Source organism: Schistocerca cancellata, chromosome 5 (genome assembly GCF_023864275.1).
Source record: "Schistocerca cancellata isolate TAMUIC-IGC-003103 chromosome 5, iqSchCanc2.1, whole genome shotgun sequence".
In the NCBI taxonomy this organism is placed as follows: Eukaryota; Metazoa; Arthropoda; class Insecta; order Orthoptera; family Acrididae; genus Schistocerca; species Schistocerca cancellata.
Window position 1 is genome coordinate 427,009,718 of NC_064630.1, and position 19,708 is coordinate 427,029,425.

The following is a 19,708-nucleotide window of genomic DNA, read 5'->3' on the forward strand; positions in this document are numbered from 1 at the left end:
CCTAATTTGCTGGGAAGTGGCGGTGCGGTCCCCTACGGCACTACGTAGGATCCTACGGTCTTGGCGTGCATCCGTGCGTCGCTGCGGTCCGGTCCCAGGTCGACGGGCACGTGCACCTTCCGCCGACCACTGGCGACAACATCGATGTACTGTGGAGACCTCACGCCCCACGTGTTGAGCAATTCGGCGGTACGTCCACCCGGCCTCCCGCATGCCCACTATACGCCCTCGCTCAAAGTCCGTCAACTGCACATACGGTTCACGTCCACGCTGTCGCGGCATGCTACCAGTGTTAAAGACTGCGATGGAGCTCCGTATGCCACGGCAAACTGGCTGACACTGACGGCGGCGGTGCACAAATGCTGCGCAGCTAGCGCCATTCGACGGCCAACACCGCGGTTCCTGGTGTGTCCGCTGTGCCGTGCGTGTGATCATTGCTTGTACAGCCCTCTCGCAGTGTCCGGAGCAAGTATGGTGGGTCTGACACACCGGTGTCAATGTGTTCTTTTTTCCATTTCCAGGAGTGTATATACAGCTTACACCTAAAGACCCTCGTGATGGAAAGAATACATAGCTCTGTATGTGTAAGACATCACTTACTGATGTAATGCATCCACCTGTAGTGCAATCAATGAAAAAACCAACAGCTACATCAGCAAACTTGAAATCTGGCTCAGTAAATGGAGAATCCGACCAAAAGTCACCTTGTCCTGTTAGACACAGAAATCTTACTAATCGCCAGCAACAGGACCCCCCCTCCCCCCACAACCTCCACATACGACTTGGGGGACAAGAAATTACTCCATAACCAAACGTCAGATATCTTGGAATCCACCTAGATGAACTCTTAAACTGGTAGGCAAAAACTACTGAAAATAGTAAATGAGAAAAGAGTAAATTTTAATACTGCACGGTACACTTTTTTGTTCGGCTTGTAGGTTGCAGTAGGTACTGGGAGATGAAGAACCTTGCACAGGATAGAGTAGCATGGAGAGCTGCATCAAACCAGTCTCAGGACTGAAGACCACAACATTAAAAAGATAGAAAAAATGAGGGCTGAAAAAGCACGTAAGACAATAGAAAATATCTTCACAAAAATACATGAACAGATTGGAATAAAAGACAAAGTTGCAGTTTCGATATAATTTTACATTTCCTGAAATAGGTTAATCACCACCGTCCGTAATTCTCGAAAGTTTTGACTGCGCTGTGCGATGAAACAAAATTTAATTTCAGAAACATTCCAGATAAAATAGCTAAAGCGGTTATTTTTGTGTTTTTTAAACCTTCTTTGCTGCATATAATACCAGACAGGTCTGTTTCGACTATTAGTCCTGATATTTTCTAGAGTTTTAAGCAACCTTTCAGTTAACCCGTTCGAAAAGGGCAAAACAAAAAAAATATACAATGTTTCATGACATTTTCATACTACTTGTAGCCACTCGCTTGTTTAATTTGAAGTACCTTACTCCAAACCTGATAAACATCGGTGTAATTCTTCATATTATGTAGGCATAAGCTTCTCCACACTTTATCCAGGTCCGTTAATCTGTACTTAGGCCCTGTGGTAACTAAAACAAAAACTAAATGGGAACAAAATAATTTTGTTTAACTATTGGCAATTAAAAAATATCCTTGATCATTTAGATTTTTATATAATATTATTATTATACTTTGAATCATTTATTTAACAAATAAATCTTACAAAATAATTGTACTGTAGTTTCCCTTTAATTCTCTTCAGATTGAGAATTTAATCGAAAACGCTAACGTAACCAAGAAATGTCTGCGTCCATTTTGAACAAATACGTTGCTGATTGATCAAGTGATCAAGTTGGAACAACTGTGCTTTCTGTGCACACTGCAGGCAAGTTGTGGCAACTTGCAAGCATTTTGTTAGCTTTCATCTTTGGCTCCTAACGTAACTGGTTACTGGAAAATGCATTCCCTGGAAATTTGATGTGTGTTTTACTTTATTAATAAGCCAGCTTCATAATCTCAAAAAAATCTGACTGGTCATTACGGAAAAAAATGTCATTTTGTCCCTATAAAGCATGCAGTAATTGTGATTCTATGAATTTGACGGAAAATGTTGCAAAATAAAAATTGTAGAATATAAAATTGTGTTTTCAGAATGTAAATTTTATATTTCCTGATGTTGCTTGTAGCTAAAAATGCAATAGTCGGATAATTTATGAAAAGAGACATTTCATTATCTGGTATTTTTGTCAGGTTCCTTGACTTCCTTAAACAGTACTTGTAGATTTGCAGGTTTCATTTCGTAAATTTTGTATTAAATTGGTCGAGTCACAAATATTACATGTTGCATGAAAACGAAATGAAGAGTTTGGTTCAGCTTGCGATTAGCCACTGGAAAATGTGGTCGTAATCGCTCGGTTACTTTTGTCACAGTTCCAAACGAGCATGCCCTGTTTCAGACAGTTTCTATTGCCACCCCTCTATTCCCATTTTGATGACTTTCACAATATGCTTCTCGAGTTAGAAGTGCCAAAAGCACTTTTTTTGAGGTGTAATTGAAGGAAATAAAATACACAAGTGGTTGACTTCTTCGGCGCTCAGTAGCAACGAACTCTGCGTCTTCTACAATAGTAGATATTATAGTGACAATTTAATAATCAATTTAAAAGTAGCATTGAAGTAAAAATCTTAAAATATACTACCAAGGTTCGCTGAGTTTAACTATGACAGGAAGCCGATGACTTCGCCTTTTGGCCCCCCCTAAAACCACAACCATCATCATCGTCATTATCATCATTAATTAGAAACCGCAGAATGCTACGAAAATGAATTCATGTTAACTATGGCGAAATACTTTAAATCTTTTTTCTTGTGTGATGCTATTTAGTTGATTCCGAAATTTAAACAACAATCTACAATGTTGCAGCATCAGCTGTCATTATTGAGTGTCTCCCATGTGCGTTACTTCAATTTCAGCTCAAAAGATGGGTTTTCCCATGTTTAATTGTACCCTCGGACAGATAATAAATGCGTTAGTCTACATACATGACGAGTGTATGTTCTCTACAAAATTCGTGATGAGTTCGCAACACTGAGCTGTGTGTGGAAAGAGGAAAAGGAGTGCCAAGTAGATTTGGCCACTGTTTCTGTTTCGATACAGTGTGTCGATAAGTGGAACAGTTTCAGTGTTTCGAAACGGCTATGGGTCACTGTTTGGAAACAGTGATGTCTCATTCCGCTCTGTCTCGGATAATGGGACCAGATTCGGTCTCTAGCCAGACACAGAAACTGTATCGTTATTTCAAAATAACGCTTTTTCAATCCACTTGTGCTTGGAACCGACTAATTGCATCGAAACAGTGACGTTTCATTCCGCTCTGTCTCTGACGAGATTCAGGCTCGGCACAGATATTGAAACACATTCAACATACCACTTCATGAAACACTTTCAGGAATGTCGAAATCTTTCTGATACACAATAGCATGAAGCTTAAGCTTTCCGAAAACAAAGCTTCGTTTCTAATTGACTGCCCTATTCCGAAATGGCGTAATATCTTATTTATAAACACTAACCAAACAATAAAATATCGCATACTATTCACATTCAAAATAGTAAATCAGTGAAAATCATTCAGTTACACTACACATCTTTTATAGCATACTCTTGCTTGTTCATGTACAGTAACAATATTAAAAAACGAAAGTAAACCTACAACATTTTAAATACAAAAGAAGTAGAGTGGCAGTTTTTAGACATATACTAAAAACGGATGTAGGTATAATTGCAAGCAATCTGCTTGGCGGATAACTGATGGTGTAATGGTGAGAATGGAAAGGGCTGGGAAGCATGGTGAATTTATAGTAATGGTTCGAAACGACTTGAGAGACAAAAATTTTTTCTGTTATTTTGTTATTTATTCGAATTACGTGGCGTCATTTGTGAGTCTATAGTCAATGTGTCTATTCTCCACAATGATTCCTTTTGTGTGCATGGAAATTAGCAGGATGGGTATATTACCCATACTTGTGGAGTGTGGAAATCCCAGTAGTGTATCCGTTGTTTCTGCCGTTTGCTCCCGCCTCCAGTTCCGTTCGTGGTGGTTCTTCTGTCTTCTGCTATGGCTTTACGAAGCCCGGTGTGGGATTATTCTATGAAGATGAATCCTGAGAAAATTAAGTGTAACTTGTGCTCAATAGTGTTGTCGTTTACAAGTAGGTCAACCTCCTGCTTAAACAGACGTTTGTGACATATGCATCCAGCAGTTAATTTACGTGAAACTCGTTCGTAACCAGTTTTTATGAATCTGGGCATTGACGGAGCCAGTTCAACGTCCACAGCAACTGTTCAGGAATCTGCCGGTTCAGTTCTGGGTAGATGTGGTAGACAAACAAAGATTACTGGATTTGCACCAAGACCAGTGCTTTCATCCAAACGTGCCAAAATAGACGAACAGGTTTTAAGACCTGTTTTTAAAGAATATCTTCCGTTTAATGTAGTTGAGAGTGTAGAGTTTAGAAAAATGACTTACTTAATAAATGAAAAACCTCCCAGTAGAAAAACCCTGTCCAACAGTTTACTCTCGCAAGTGTTCGACAACACACCAGTGCGAGTAAGATCTGCAGCGCAAGCTGCATCCTACATATGTGAAAAATGATAATTATATTGCAGTGACTGCTCACTTCATTGATGAAAAGTGCAATCTGAAGTCATATTTGTTATCTAGTTTCAAATTCCATGACTAGCATACAGCTGGAAAATATTTCCAGTGAATTACAAAATGTAGTTTGCACTACAGATACTGCACCTAATATGGTTGAAGGCAGTATTGCTGTGCAGATGGTGGCATGTACTTTGTCTTGCACATACATTGAATATAATTGTGCAAATGCCGTAAGCCTTGAACCAATTACAGAGACAAGGTCAAAAGTGAAGTCAATAGTGGAATTTTTAAAAAGGGTCGTCAAGCATTTGAGGAATTACATAATATTCACAAGCAAATGGGCTTCCCTGTTTTAACACCAAAACAAGATTGCCCTGGGAGATGGAATTCCAAGTATGAAATGATTGACAGGCTTTTGAAAATCAAAGTGCCTTTGCAAAGCACCCTCACCATCCTCAGTGTAGTTTCACAAACAAAACAGTTCAATGAAGACTGGTCAGTTGCTGAAAAATCCTGTGAAATACTATCTCCTTTTCAGCAAGTCACAACAGAAACTAGCAGCGGAAGAAATGTAAGCGTCAGAAGTTGTTTTACTAAGCAAAGGTTTACAAAGACATTGTCTGAGACTGAAAAACTCAGATTACGGCAGTGAAGCCATTAATACAGTAATTTCCAAACTTGAGGATGGAATCTGTACCCGCCACGTTCAAACGTTTGCAGATAAAGCAACTGCTTGAGGAGCAACATCACTGGATCCTCACTTCAGGGAACATGGATTTCCAAAAATTGGGTATCGATTAAAAGAAACAAAAGATGCCATAATTAACAAGTGTTGTTTAATACTACAAAAACCCACTCGGTTTTCTACAGACAATCCACCACTAGCCAAACCAGTTGTGGTGAGCACATTCAACTCTAGCAGAGGCAACATTTGGCAAGATTTTGATCAAGCTGTAGGAGGGTTGATCCAAAGTGTAGGCAATCCACATGCTGCAAGTATAGTCGAGTTTGATAAATATATGAATATGCCAGATCACAATATCTGTTGATGTGGTGGAAAGAAAATCATGTATTGTTTGCTCCGCTGTTTGAAATAATGAAATGACGTCTTTGTATTATGGCCACCTCTGTTCTATGTGAGCGTTTATTTTCAAAGCAGGAGCAAAGAATGACAGACGATCCTGTCTTTCAAGTTAAAAAGTATCAAAACTGTTATTTCTAAACTACAACATCGAATAGATACAGTAGATCTACTCATAAATGAAACAGTAAAATTTCAATTGATTTTGTTCTTCTCTGGACAATGTGCACTGAATTTGTATTTGACTGTATTTTGGTTAGTCCTCTAAATCTTTTACATGTAGCTACCTTACAAGAACCTATTTCTCAAAGTTGTTGCACAAAGAAGGCACGTTTTTGCTCACCATTCACTGAGTTTAATTTTTTGAGTACGTTTATTTATGTGTTTGAGGATAATTATATTGTGTGTTTATTTTTGTAAATGTGCTATGTTTGGTTATAACACAATATAGGATTCTTAATACTTTTGTATCATAAATAATTCTCAGGCAAATCAACAGTGGTAGCTACTTTGATACTTTTGTTTTTGGCGGTCAGATAGTTTGATAAAAATTGCATACCCGCAGCAACTTAACTTCATCTCTGATTTCCTGGGGAAGTTTATAATAAAATAATACATCTGCTTGCTGTGAGTACTTGAGGGAACTCCGTATGCCTGTACACCAAACAAACTTCTTTAGAAAGAATTGTAAGTGGTGTCGAGACAGATCTGCCATGATGTAGGTATCACAAAGACATTACACTGTGTGAATTGTTTTAAATTTTAGTCTGGATTTTATACTCATACCGATCTCTGCATTTATTACCATGATATGTTTTAACTTGTTTTCCAGTTCTATCAAGTGTACATATTATGAGCTGTATCCAGCTGACGTGTGAATGTTTGATGAAAAATTTCCGTACTTGACGATTGAGTTATATGCTCCAGTCTGTTATGATAATTTTTTTATCTCTGTGCATCGGTCACTTTGCAGTCTTGCTCTTCTGTGCGACAAACAATGGAAAATTTAACTGTGAGTAAGAAAAGTGTGAGTGGCACACTCATAAATGTTAATTCGGTGCCTCGCTTCCCAGAATGCTCTCAATAAATTACACATCATGATATGCCTTTTTAAGAGAACATACAGATTTTTACTTATAAAAATTATCAAAATTAGGAGCTAGAATATAGGGAAACGAGTTTGGCAAAATCTGTAATGTCAAACATTCATACTCTGTCCTCAGCCAATTGAAATGTATGAAAGTCACACGATACGAAAGCAGCGCATTTGCTGCATGAAATATGAAACTGCCAAGACACCTAAGTGAAAGTTTCATACTTTCTGCTGTGTGATTGGCGCTCTCGCACCTCATTTGTATTTATATGGAAATATTTATACAGTAGAAATTCAAAATTATATAATATGCAGGTCTATACGATTACAAAACATAAACTGTTTCACTGTTTCGAAACAGCGTATCGAAACATTACATTGTACTGTTTCATTTGTTTCGAAACAGCTACGTGTTTCAGTTTGCCTATCTCTAGTGCCAAGGAAACGTCACATGTTGTGCTGACGATATTACTTACTGTTCGCAACAAGCTAACTTACAGTGCTGTACAACACAGGCATTGGCAGCAGCGCGCCAAAAGACAGGTCACAGAAAGTAACAAAATATACCGAGTGGAACTGGTGCACTCGAAGTCGCTATGAAGTTTCCAGACTGTTAAATTACTAAACAGACTCAAATTTCCACGGAATACTGCATGATATCTCCAAAATATTGAAAAACTTGATCATTTAAACTAGATTTTACTCGCTTCGAAATTAACTATAGTCCTTTATAGATTATTCTGTTTTGCATTTTTTAAAATTATGGAAACTACATTAATACAACAAAGGTTATCCTTTACCAGTATACGTCGTTTAAAAGGAAAAAAACCGGAGGAACACGCCGTGGTAAATCGTAACTGAACCACATTTTTTCCACTTAATGCTATTACCACGTCCCTCATAGAGAACACTGTCATTTTGAAACGTGACAATAACGTCCAGTAGACTGTGCAGTTCGTATGGGGCAATAAGTCCTATTGCTTAACATGTTCGACGGATAAGGGGTACTGTTTACTTGCTTGCTACCATCCCAGGGGTGTGCACGTCTCGTGATAAGCAGATGTGGTAGACATTAAACATGGATGTGAGAAGTGCTCGTGGAAGCACTTACAGACAACGAATGAGTAAGGAAAAAAATAATTACTAAAGAGCCATCACAGGGTGACAGCGTGAAAACGCAAGAGAATCGGCACGAAATTTTCCAATTAGAGAACATGGGGACTACCTGTCTGGTACAAAATGTACACGTACAGCAAACGATTATCGAGAATTTTGGTTCTGAATAGACTAAGAGCTTATCGTTTTATTTTGTTAACACCTTAGCATGTACGATAAGAAAGAAAACAATTTCACATTACCTAGCATGCAATTTATCTGTTTCTTTTCGATCAATATAAATAACGCCGCATCCACGAGCACTAAATTATTGGGTGGAGGGGGAGGGGCGGACTCAATATTCGATAAATTAGATGTAATTTTATCAGGCTTTTAATTTGTAAATGTTTCTGAAACTTGAATTTTATGTATCGTGAAAATGAGCTTGTCGCAGTCCGTGTAGCGGAACTTGGTAGAACTGTTGTATTTTTAACCATCTGCCAAGGATTTAAATAAAATTACAAAATTTAGCATGTGTTACAAAATTTAGCATGTGCATAGGCCTACCTAGTAAAGAATTAAATCCAGACGCCAAATTACTCGTTCAAGCATCTGTCTAATTCACAAAAGAAACAATCATATACGACAATTACACCACCATCAACGCTACCTCCACAGAAACGTTGCCAATAATGTGCAGCAGTACTCATTCTCACAGAGGAGCGAGGACCTGTGGGGGATCAAAGGGATGTGTCATTGTCTCCTATTTATTAAATTCTGTATTTAAAATACATGCCAGTAAATATTAATATTGCCAGCCAGGGGCCTTAGAGGTGTTACTATTGTTAGTACGGGGAAAGAAGTCCGCCAGGCTTATTAATAAAAGGTCACCTCAAGTCGTTTTGTGAGGAGGAATGTAGAAGCACCTTGTCTTTCAAGGCAAAGTGGCGGTGCCACAGAAGCATCTCGTACAAAACCGTACTTTTAACGCTACATAGTTCGAGCGAAAACTGAAGTACTTGGTACCAACCTCTATACATCACAAAGATTGGCCGCATTGAAAGAAGGAAGATTATGACGTACAGCGACTATTACCGAGTGCTTTCTATCGCATAACTGGAAACAGCATTGTCGACCACAATACATACAGTTTCGACATGCACTTTAGCTACCACTATTGTATCGCTTTTGAATTAAATAAACTGATAATTTATATGGACTAAATAAAAATTGGATTACACTATGCTGTGGAAAGGTGTTTAGAATTCTTCAGACGTAAATTTTTCCCTCCATGAACTCTTTTCCGGTTTCTTCCCACAGAACCCCGCAATTTCCCTAAAAAGGGACATTTTTAACCAAAGTGGAAACGCTGGTATAAAACCAGCCTCTGCAACTGCGTCCAGACGAGTGCTGAAAAGCAAAGATAGAATCGGTTCTCTTGGCCCTACTATTTCCGATAAATTACATAACTGGCTGGATAGAGAGATCACCAGTAGGAATTAAAGCTTTTGATATGGAAAAGCAAACTTAAAAGTTGGAGTTACCAGTAGAAGAGTGCTAAACGTTGATTAAAAACATTTTATAATAAAAATGCTTAAGTAGTTCGCCCACAATCTTAATTAGAATGATTACACATTTCAAATAAAGACATCAATATGCAGTTTTTATTGACTGTATCTTGAACAGTTATAATACACACATGTAGGGGAGTGGACAAAAATGTGGAAACACCAAAAACATAACAAATTGCCGTGCCTTATACGGTGTAGGATAATTGATGGCATTCGCAACAACTTCCAGTAGTCTCTAAATCAGGCTCATCCAAGAATTGCGCCCGGCGGGCGCGCCCGCGCCCCGCGGGCGTAATACAGTGTAGTTCAGCGCCTCGTCCGCGACCGTGTGTCGCTAGTGTCGCCATAGGAGAGAGAGAGAGAGAGAGAGAGAGACCGCACAGCACTGCTCTGCGCTGGATTGTACCGCGGTCAGATCTAACGTAAACAAAATATTATATTTTAGAATTAATTTTATGTAAGGGATTTAGAGTCTCATTCTTATTGTTAGTAGTTAAAAGTACGTATTTTTTGTTATACTTCGTGCTACAATTTTTTGTATCCCTTTTCAGAGTTTAGAAATCGGATCCTTAGTTTGCTGTTTTGTACGTAATAATTTTAACTGACAAAGTTTGAAAACTTATTAAAATAGAATTAAGGTTATAAAGCTCTTTTATTCTTACAGTCAACTTGTTAAAGAAGACAATTAACATTTCACACGTTTTTCTTTTTCGAGGGAACGATTTTGTCTAGGCTTGGTACAATACTCGGTGAGACTGCTAACCTCAAAGAATTGGTCAAATTTTTATCGCCAAGGACTGAACGGTTCTTAGTTTTAGGAAGTTACACATAAGAAAGCGGTCCTTCAGGCGGATATGGCACTGTAGGTCAATCAGCTCTAGTTGAAGCACTTGTGAGACATCCTCTGCCCGAAGGGAAAACGGGCGAACAAATATATCTATCGGCTGGCGCTCGGGCGTTCCGCACGGCCAGCTAAGCGGCACGGCTCGGCCACTGCAGCAACATACGAATTCGCCCGGGGCGCTGGCCGCGGGCGCTAGCACCCCAGGGGCACAGTTTGGACGAGCCTGCTCTAAATGGAGAAATACAGAGCCCGTATGGGAGGGAATCTTGTACCATTCTTCCTACAAAATACTGACGAAGTTCAGGTAACAATGATGGAAGTGGATAGAAATCATGCACGCTTATAACTATGCACTTGAGCGCCCCTAAAACACACACTCAACAATCATCTGTCCTTCTCTCCAAAGGGACCAATAAAGCTCGGTAACTTTGTGATCTGATGACTGTGGGGACTAAGGGAGATGCTACAAAACATCCTCGTACTCACAAAACGACCTGTGTGAATAGCGGTTCTGTCGTCTTGTGAAACATCATCACTGTAGAGGAACAAATATTGTACCATGGGATAGACCTGATCAGCCAAAATGGTCACACAGTCCTTACCAGCAATGCGGCCTCACAGAATAACCATGGGGACCATGGAATGCCATGATATGGCTGGGCTAAGTAGTGTTTAAAAAGCGTATCCACGCTAAACGCCAGATAGTGCCATCCTGTTTGCGTAACTGTCTTGGGTAATGAATGATGCTGACTTTAATATCCATCTGGTTCAATTGCATCTCATAGGCACTTAAGTAAACAAGCATGTTGTTAGTTCATTTGATGTGTCCATGATGTTTGCTTTTATATCGTTGGTTGACCTGTTATGTAGATAAATAATTACAGTTGTTATTAAAGATATTATGTATGTCCATTACAGATACCTTCTTGGCTCAATAACTAATTAAATATATCACTTGCCCAGTCAATCTACATGTCATCTGAATCGTCTTGCTGTGCTCTCAAAAGATGGTGGACCATACTCCAGTGAAAATTTTGTGGTTTATGTTACATGTGCACAAATGGGTACAAAGCTACTCAGTTCATTGTTGGAGCTGCAGTGGTGAATGTGATGTCATGTCCCGACCCGTGTGAATCTGATAGGACCACGTGCTCCAGCCGGCATCCATCCTACAGTACACCGCTCCTCCCTGGCCTCTTGCAAGTATCTGAACCGCAAGCTGGCAAGCGGCCGCACCTACAGCGCTCGCATCGACTGCTCGCCCAACCAGAAAACCCCCTACAGTCTTACAGTATAAGCTTTCACGGCTGGTACTGACATCACTTAAAACTTCCGGGCTATTAGGCCGTGGTCGATGTATAAAACTTTCTCCTAATGTTTCCTCCCTGACTGTGGGATACAAATGATGAACAACAATCAGAACTCGAGGGAGCGCTGTTCTATAGGCAGTGTAGAGGGCAGCAATGTCTATAACGCGATGTCGGCTACGAGATTATCCCTGGTATTGCCAGCATTCTTGATTGAAAGTAATCGATCACCAAGAGGGTGATATGAAATAAATCAGCATGTCATCTGAATTGTCTTGCTCTGCTTTCAAAGTTGATGTATCATAACCCTCTGAAAGTTTTGTGGTTTATGCCATACGTGCACAAATGTGACGAGTGTCATACCGAAACATTGCATTATCATGCACGTATGTATAGAGAGGCTATTGAGATTTATAAACACTGTAATAATTTTAACAGAAAAGAGGAAGGTGTTAAATTAGACAATTTGGATGTCAACATTGCAGCGTAAGCATGACAATTGATTACTTTCAATCGAGAATGTTAGCAATACCAGTGATAATCTCATAGCCGACGTCATGTGTGCCGCTGTGGTGCCCTCTACACTGCCTATTTAATTGGTGGTCCCTAAAGTTTTGGTTACAATTCACCATTTTGCGTCTGAAGATGAGTCTTGCAGTTGGAGAGGAAACGTTATGAGAAAGTTTTATACATCGACAATGGCCTAGTAACGTGGAAATTTTAAGTGATGACACGTACAGTCTCTTTACAATCTGTCGTGTTATAAGTACTGTGTGGGTACTTCGCCAATTTGTGTCGTTCGGCGTTGTACAGTCATTTTGCTGCCCAAAGGTCGGGTGCGGTACAGCGTAGGCATGGCATTGTTGCCACGCGTCAGCCACTGCTGTGGCTGACTGTTTCTATTCATACTCGGCATAGGGCCTTGTGATCGTGAATTGTAATTCGCTCGTGCGTTGAAATTACCCCTGTTGTTCTGGAAATTTCTTTTAAATCGTTTGTTTTTACCGTTCCCATTACCGTACTCGTTACTTCTGGGTGTGTAATTTTGCTGTTGTGTGTACCAACCTTGCTGTGTGTTTAAATCACGTTTTTCTGACCGATTTACGTAATTATGTTGTTGTTGTGCCTGATTTTCTGTTGCTTTAATGGGTACAGGTCTTTCCTCTTAGATTATGTCGATAGAATCAAGTACTGACAAAAAATATTCAGTGTCGTGCTCTGGCGTTGTGACTTGATTTTTCTCTAATAAGTGATGGTAAACGACTTTTCAAAATTTTTGACACGTCTATCTGTGATATTGGGTTCGTCCAGTAGCGTGTCTTGTTCAGGTATTTTTCAAAGTATCCACATAGACTACTTCGCCACTGAATGGTGCAGGGTTGAAAACCTCGCGTCTGAGTCTTTCTTGCACTGCCTCAGACCAGTATTTGTCCGAGCAAAGCTCAATCAAATTGGTTATAAGTACTTCAACGTTCGGTCACCTCAGTTGCCCATAACAGCATATCACCCTGCGTATATCCCACGGCAAATCTAATTTTCTTACGCTTCCGTCCAGTTGCGTGGAAATACATGACAAAAAGCACTAATAGATACTACTAGATTCATTCTTTTACCCTCGGTAGTGAATGTAGGAAATTGTCGATGCCTCAGCAAACCTTCGTCTGCAAAAATAGTTGATAGACTCGTGGCATTTTCGATCGTATTTATGTTGTTATTGTAGTTACCTGTAATTCCAGCTGGTAATTGCTCAGGTATCGGAGTAGTATGTTTACATTTTGCTGTCTTTAACTGTGACTGGTACCTGCTGTGGGACTTGTGACAATTTGTGAATAGATACCAACAGGTTGTAGTTTGTTCACTGTAGCCTGTGTATTATTTACCTGTATATTTCTAGATCCGTTAATATTTTGTTCTAAAAGATTGCGGATCCTATCTTCCGCAGCTTGTAGGTTAATGTTTACCTTGTTCACTATTTCATTTTCTTTTTTCTGAACAGCCTTTTCTACTACATCTGTGTACAACTTACAATCTTTTACTAACTTTTCTGCAATCGTATTACCTTTATCTAACGTAACCTGCTTCAGCTTGACTAATGATATCACTCAATTTCCATTAATCTTCTCTTCTCTATCCTTCCTTCTTAGCACATGCTGAGTCAACTTCTAATGTTGCTACCCTTAAAGTAAGCTCTTCTACATCTAGAAGTACATCTTCATAGTGTTTATTTAGTTTGTTAACGACAGTTTTGTGTGGCCTCAATGTTTGCGTTTGCAATTTTCTTTATCTATTCTTCTACTCGGTCGTGATGGTCATTAAAAGAATCTGCCATATGTTTTACCTCCGTAATGTTACTGTTAACTCCACAAAATTCTTCATGCTTTACTTGTGATCATTGAATTTTTCGTCGATTTCAGTGCGAAAATTTTTGGCTAAGTCATCGAATTTCTGAGAGACCGTGTCTTGCAAATCCTTGTTTTTGTTCTTGCTTTATTGCATTTAGATCTTGTGTGACAGTGTTTTGTTGCTGTTTTACCGTATTCATATCTTGTGTCAAATTTTCAATTTTGGTATTCATATTTTGTTTCATGTCGCTGAGATTGGTATTAATGTTATATGATAACTGCCATAGCAGTGCGTCAGTTTTACTACCGTGGCTGCTGTCAGCTGTACTTTCAAAGTTAATGTTTCTGTTGTGATCAGGTGGTGTTTGTAACGTTGTGTCAAGATACATATTTCGATCGCTCTCCGACGTTTCATTCATGAGCGGTATGTCGCTCTGGAAGATGCGTGACATTGTCTCGTCAATTGTAAAAATTGTGTCGTCAAAGTTATTCTGTTGTGGAGCGTCGCTATCATTTGTCACTCCTGCGACACTCATCTCTGATCTACTTAAACCTTCTGCAATAGGCATGCATGGCGCCTGATCTTCAATTGTTCGATCTCTCAATTCTACGCCATCTTGGCTGATTGCGTTTTCACTATCGCTATCAACAATGGGCATTCTGAAAATGTTAAAAATTTCATACGTTAATTATTACACTTGATAAATGTTAATTACGTAATGTCAAAGCTGGTTTTTTAAGTCTATTACGATGCGCTAACTATTGTGTCAGAAATCTTTGTTTTATTGACGATATGAATCACACTGAAAAATTTCAGTAAATTTTTCGCAAATAAAATTCAAGGAAGGGAATAATGAGGAAAAGGTTTCTATGTACATCAAAAGAGGCGCTCAAGCGTAACCATGTAAGCAACTTGCGTCGAACACAACAGCTCACTATGGAAAATTTTACGTGGCCTGGGTCCAGTTCTTATTCCTTTCAAAAATGTTCTCCTCGGTTTTGACTTTTTGCGTTACTTGCTCCCCGTTGTTATTCAGGAAAACAGAGTATACTGGCAATTAGTTTTTATAGTTCATAACAATGTCATAGAAATTTCTTACTACAACAATAGTTTATAAGCACTACTCACGACCGGTGCCCAGAAGTCCTGCCACAGTAGCCAGTTGTAATATACAAAAAAAAAGTTATAGATATGATTGAATATGATTGCGTTGTTAGAATGTCTGTGCTTACCTTAATTTTTCTTGGCGATCTAACTTCGCTGACCTAGTTGAAGCTGCAGGCAGCAGAGCACTCCGCGAACATCGGCGCTTGTAATAATCACGAAAATTCTCTTCCTGTAATTTTCCTCTTCACTTACTTCAATAAAAGTACTTGATATTGTTTTTCCATATAATATTATTCAAGCACACATATGATACATAGAACTCACAATACTTCATATCTAAAATCGGACATCTTCAACATCCTTCTACATACGAGAGTGTGTGTAAAAGTGAAGAAAAAAAAAAAAAAAAACTGTACAATAGTTGACTTTTTTTTCGTTCATTTGTCTGCGCCTTACCGCGCCTTCATAATTAACGCCTTTGCCAACCGTCTGATTACTCAGTGCTTCTGAATAATACATAAATACTTTGCCAAGGTTTTAGGTAAGAGGTCCGCCAGTCACGATTAGCTACTTGTTTCACTTCGATTTCTGTTCTCTCTTTCTTGTGTTCCCTTTCCTTTTTTAGTGCGTTTCTTCTCCTCTTGTTTGCCTCCGTATGTGAGGCTTTGTAACTACGGCAGGTCTGTGTCTTTTAGCCGTTGTCCTTGTTCGCTGTCCTTCTTCGTCCCTTCACTGCATGTGTTCCTGTTTCTATGCGTTTGGGCGTTGATGACCACGCTATTTAGCGCCCGAAAACCTCAAACCACACACACACACACACACACACACACACACACACACACACTCAGTGCTTCAATTTTTGTTTTTTAATAAAACTTAATTTTACGGCATCCTGGGGGGGGGGGCCTTCATCATGTGCTTATACATACAATATCTCACTATAAACAATACCCTGAAGTCCAGTAAGATCAAGAGCCCATATTGTGCTAAAACAACCACTTACTCAATTAAAATGTTAACGTGGACTGTTACATAATGTTACATTCTACATTCTTCTTATTAGAATTTTAAGGTCCAGGTTTCTTTATGGATGCTGCCAGGAGTTGTCATATTGTCTGCTCTGATATATTTTTACACAGTCTGACTTGGTTAGTTTTAGGACTATGTGCAATGTAATACGAAATATTTACAATTGGAAGACTTGGAAATCATGTGGGATATTTCAGTGCAAATCTGCAGGTTTTATACTGCCCAGAATGTAGCCACAGTTGGATTTCTTGTCATCACTTAAAACTTTGATTGTCATTGAACACAGACACTCTTCCGTGAATGTTCTTATAAGCCGGCCGGAGTGGCCGAGCAGTTCTAGGCACTTCAGTCTGGAACCGCGCGACCGCTGCGGTCGCAGGTTCGAATCGTGCCTCAGGCATGGATGTGTGTGATGTCCTTTGGTTAGTTAGGTTTAAGTAGTTCTAAGTTCTAGGGGACTGATGACCTCAGAAGTTAAGTCCCATAGTGCTCAGAGCCATTTTTTTGTTGTTAAAAACTGGTCACAACAGAAACACCAAGATCCCAATACTTATTAGATGCTAATGGAAAATGGAAAGGATTCATACTGTATTGAGCTAGACTATCAGTATCACACAGTTTGATGGAATACTGCCCACTGATGCCAAGACCCAGTTGATGGATGACAATTGCCATGTATTTGATAGTATTTAGTGTCCAATATGATGACCAATCTTACTGCAGTCCATTTCTGGTACCCTAATCTCAATGTGTTGATACTCATGCGTTAGTTAACATGATTCAAATAACACACTGCAAGAATGAGCCTGCATCCTACTGTTCAATGGGATGATTCTTCAAAACATTGTGAAAATGTGTCTTTGTTTCATGCTCTGTACCTACTTGTTTTCGGTATGGATGACCGTACATACTTGGTATATTTTCTTTATAGAAGTAGTTCATTTTTAATTGTTCATAAATTCTATGGAGATCAATAAAAATCATACACAGGGTGTGTCTTCTAAGAGTCATTAGGTACATTCTCTCTGGTGTTTTGGCAGGTATTTGGAGTTTCTGCGATGTATAACTGGAAAGTCCTCCGATGTATAACTAGAAACAGCCCAAACAAATATTGATCATCACACCTTTCCTATGACACCCAGTGTCGACAGAAAGCATATTTAAAGCTGAATTTTACATGCCCTTTTGATAATAGCAGTCTAACGTTAGTCTAGGGCAATAGTCATTTAATCATGATCTATTCACAGGGTAATAAAAAATGAAGAATAACAAGTACTCCAGCTGTCGCCCTGGCCTGCGCTGTCTGGTACTGTCTGCAGCACTACTGGGTTACTGCTGGAATACTGATTATTCCTCACGTTTTACTGTCCCTGTTAAGGCATAACAATAACACGAGTATCGCACTACACTGATCTGGAATCACTCTATTGGATGGGAAAGTAAAATTCCACCTTAAAAATAATTTTATTTGTAACAGCAAAACAAACTGACTCTTTCTGTCGACACTGGGCATTATGTGACTGAAATGATGAGCAGTATTTGTTTGGGCTGATTGCAAAAACGAAATTGGAAATATTTGCCACAACAGAGAAAGTGCGGCCAACAACTCTTAGGAGAAACACTCAGTATATATGATGACCAAAAATGAAGTACTATTAACTTACCCTTTTACTTATTTTTCACAGTGGGATCAATGGATGTGCTTTGAGGTGATAGGGTCAAAACTGGTATGAAGAACACAGTAATATTTTTTGTTGTGTTAACAGATCCATATAAGTTTTTATGTGCTGTTAAACGGTAGTTTTAATTATGTAACTGTAAATTATATTTTTTTAAAAAAAGAAGTGCAACCGCACTAATGCAGTACAAAGTATGTGGGTGATATATATTGAATTAAATGTTTCGGTGTCTGGCTAGACTTGAGGCCGAATATATTCTGAAAGTAATAATGAAAAAGCCTAAATAGACAATGTTAGTGTCAATAGCAACAGATCCATTAGTTTTTAAAGGACATGATTACTGAACATAAGTAAAGAGCATTTCAGCTTTCAAATCAATTCATTCATTTATTTTCTTCTTGAAACTGGCCAAGGGTGTACATATAGGTGTTATTGTGCTCTCAGCTATTTTTCAGAAATTTTGTAATCCAGATCTTTGCATTCTAATTGGTGACTGCATACACCATGTTAATTTACAAATATGTGCCAGGAGTTCCTCTGAAAATGGGGACCATACTTGCGTTCATTCAGTAGAAAAAGGTTCAGCTACCCATTCAGATTCTGGTTTTCTGTGATTTGTCTAAAATGGGCATTGATATTTATTTGAATAACTTGTTAGGATTGTTATTCTTGCACTACTTCAAAAATAAAATTATATATATAATCATTACATTATATTTCCCAATTTGTATCTAGAGAGAATATGTTTTTGAAAGAGTCTTATTATTTCTCCAGTCACATAGATGCAAATAAAACCAAGTATATTGAACGCCTGAGAGAAGCTGTAGCCATTAAATCTGTGTCAGCATGGGAACACACAAGAAATGACATTGTAAAAATGGTTCATTGGACAAAAGAAAGACTAGAAAAGTTAGGTGCAGAAACAGAACTCCATGATGTTGGTACACAGGTTAGTACCCTCTAATTTTGTATGTTCATTTTGTTTTTAGAGTGAGTAAATTAATTAATTACAGCAAATTTCATCTAGGCTGGGGATGCCAGCACTCCACATATTTGCCTATTACTTTCTTATTACTATGTCAGGTAGGAAAAGTTATGCAATGCATTATTCTTTGCTTCCCGCGTGTTTATAAAATGTAGACCTGAATTCTGGTACAGTTTAATGTTTTTTTTTTTATATCGTGTCATATTGTTTGTAATTAGTATGTAGGTAACCACAATTTTGTATTTCTAGCAGTTGACCCTATAGTTGCATACATGTCTGTTGTGTTCCCTGACCCAATGAAACTTTTCAAAATTTGTTGGTTTTCATAATCATGTTCAGCTACTGTCATAGAGGCCCTATGATTCACATGTGTGACATGTTTCTAAAGCATTTGTCTTTTCTTGCAGTACAATTTATCATATCCTAGCTATGAGAACTTGAGAGAATGATGGACTAAAATATATCTTTCAGTTATAAGTCAAGAGTTTCATTTAATAATTGTACCACAAGAATGAGGGAGAACAGTATTATTTGAGGATCAATATTAGGTGGTATGAATAATAGCTAAAATAATATTACGTCATATAATTTACAACAAAATTTGGCAGATATTCAGTGTGATGTATTTCCTTAAGGATTCACAATGTTATGTTTTCCTCACATATTTTCACTCACTTTTTCCTTTTGTATGTTTATCAACTACAGGATCTATGTTGTGAGTTCATTAACTGTATTTTTTTCTCATAATTTCTATTCATGAATCAGGTGTCTTTGACTTGTCAGTAACTATAGCATATCTTCAAAACTGACTATTACGCTGCAATTCTTATTTAGCTTTTTCGGATCTTTCCTTCTTTGTTGTGAGGGGATTTCTAAGGGTAAGCTACACAGAATTATGGCAGACCAAGTAACATTTATTGACTGCTAGAGAGTG

At 38.5% G+C, this 19,708-nt stretch overlaps 1 protein-coding gene across 1 annotated transcript in view; it reads left to right on the plus strand.

Moving 5' to 3' along the window:
- LOC126188281 (cytosolic non-specific dipeptidase) overlaps positions 1 to 19,708 on the plus strand; it is a 178,521-nt gene that overhangs the window by 79,861 nt on the left and 78,952 nt on the right. Inside the window, exon 2 of the mRNA XM_049929865.1 lies at positions 18,564 to 18,738. Coding sequence (XP_049785822.1) covers positions 18,564 to 18,738 — 175 coding nt within the window. The remainder of the gene's footprint in view (positions 1 to 18,563; positions 18,739 to 19,708) is intronic.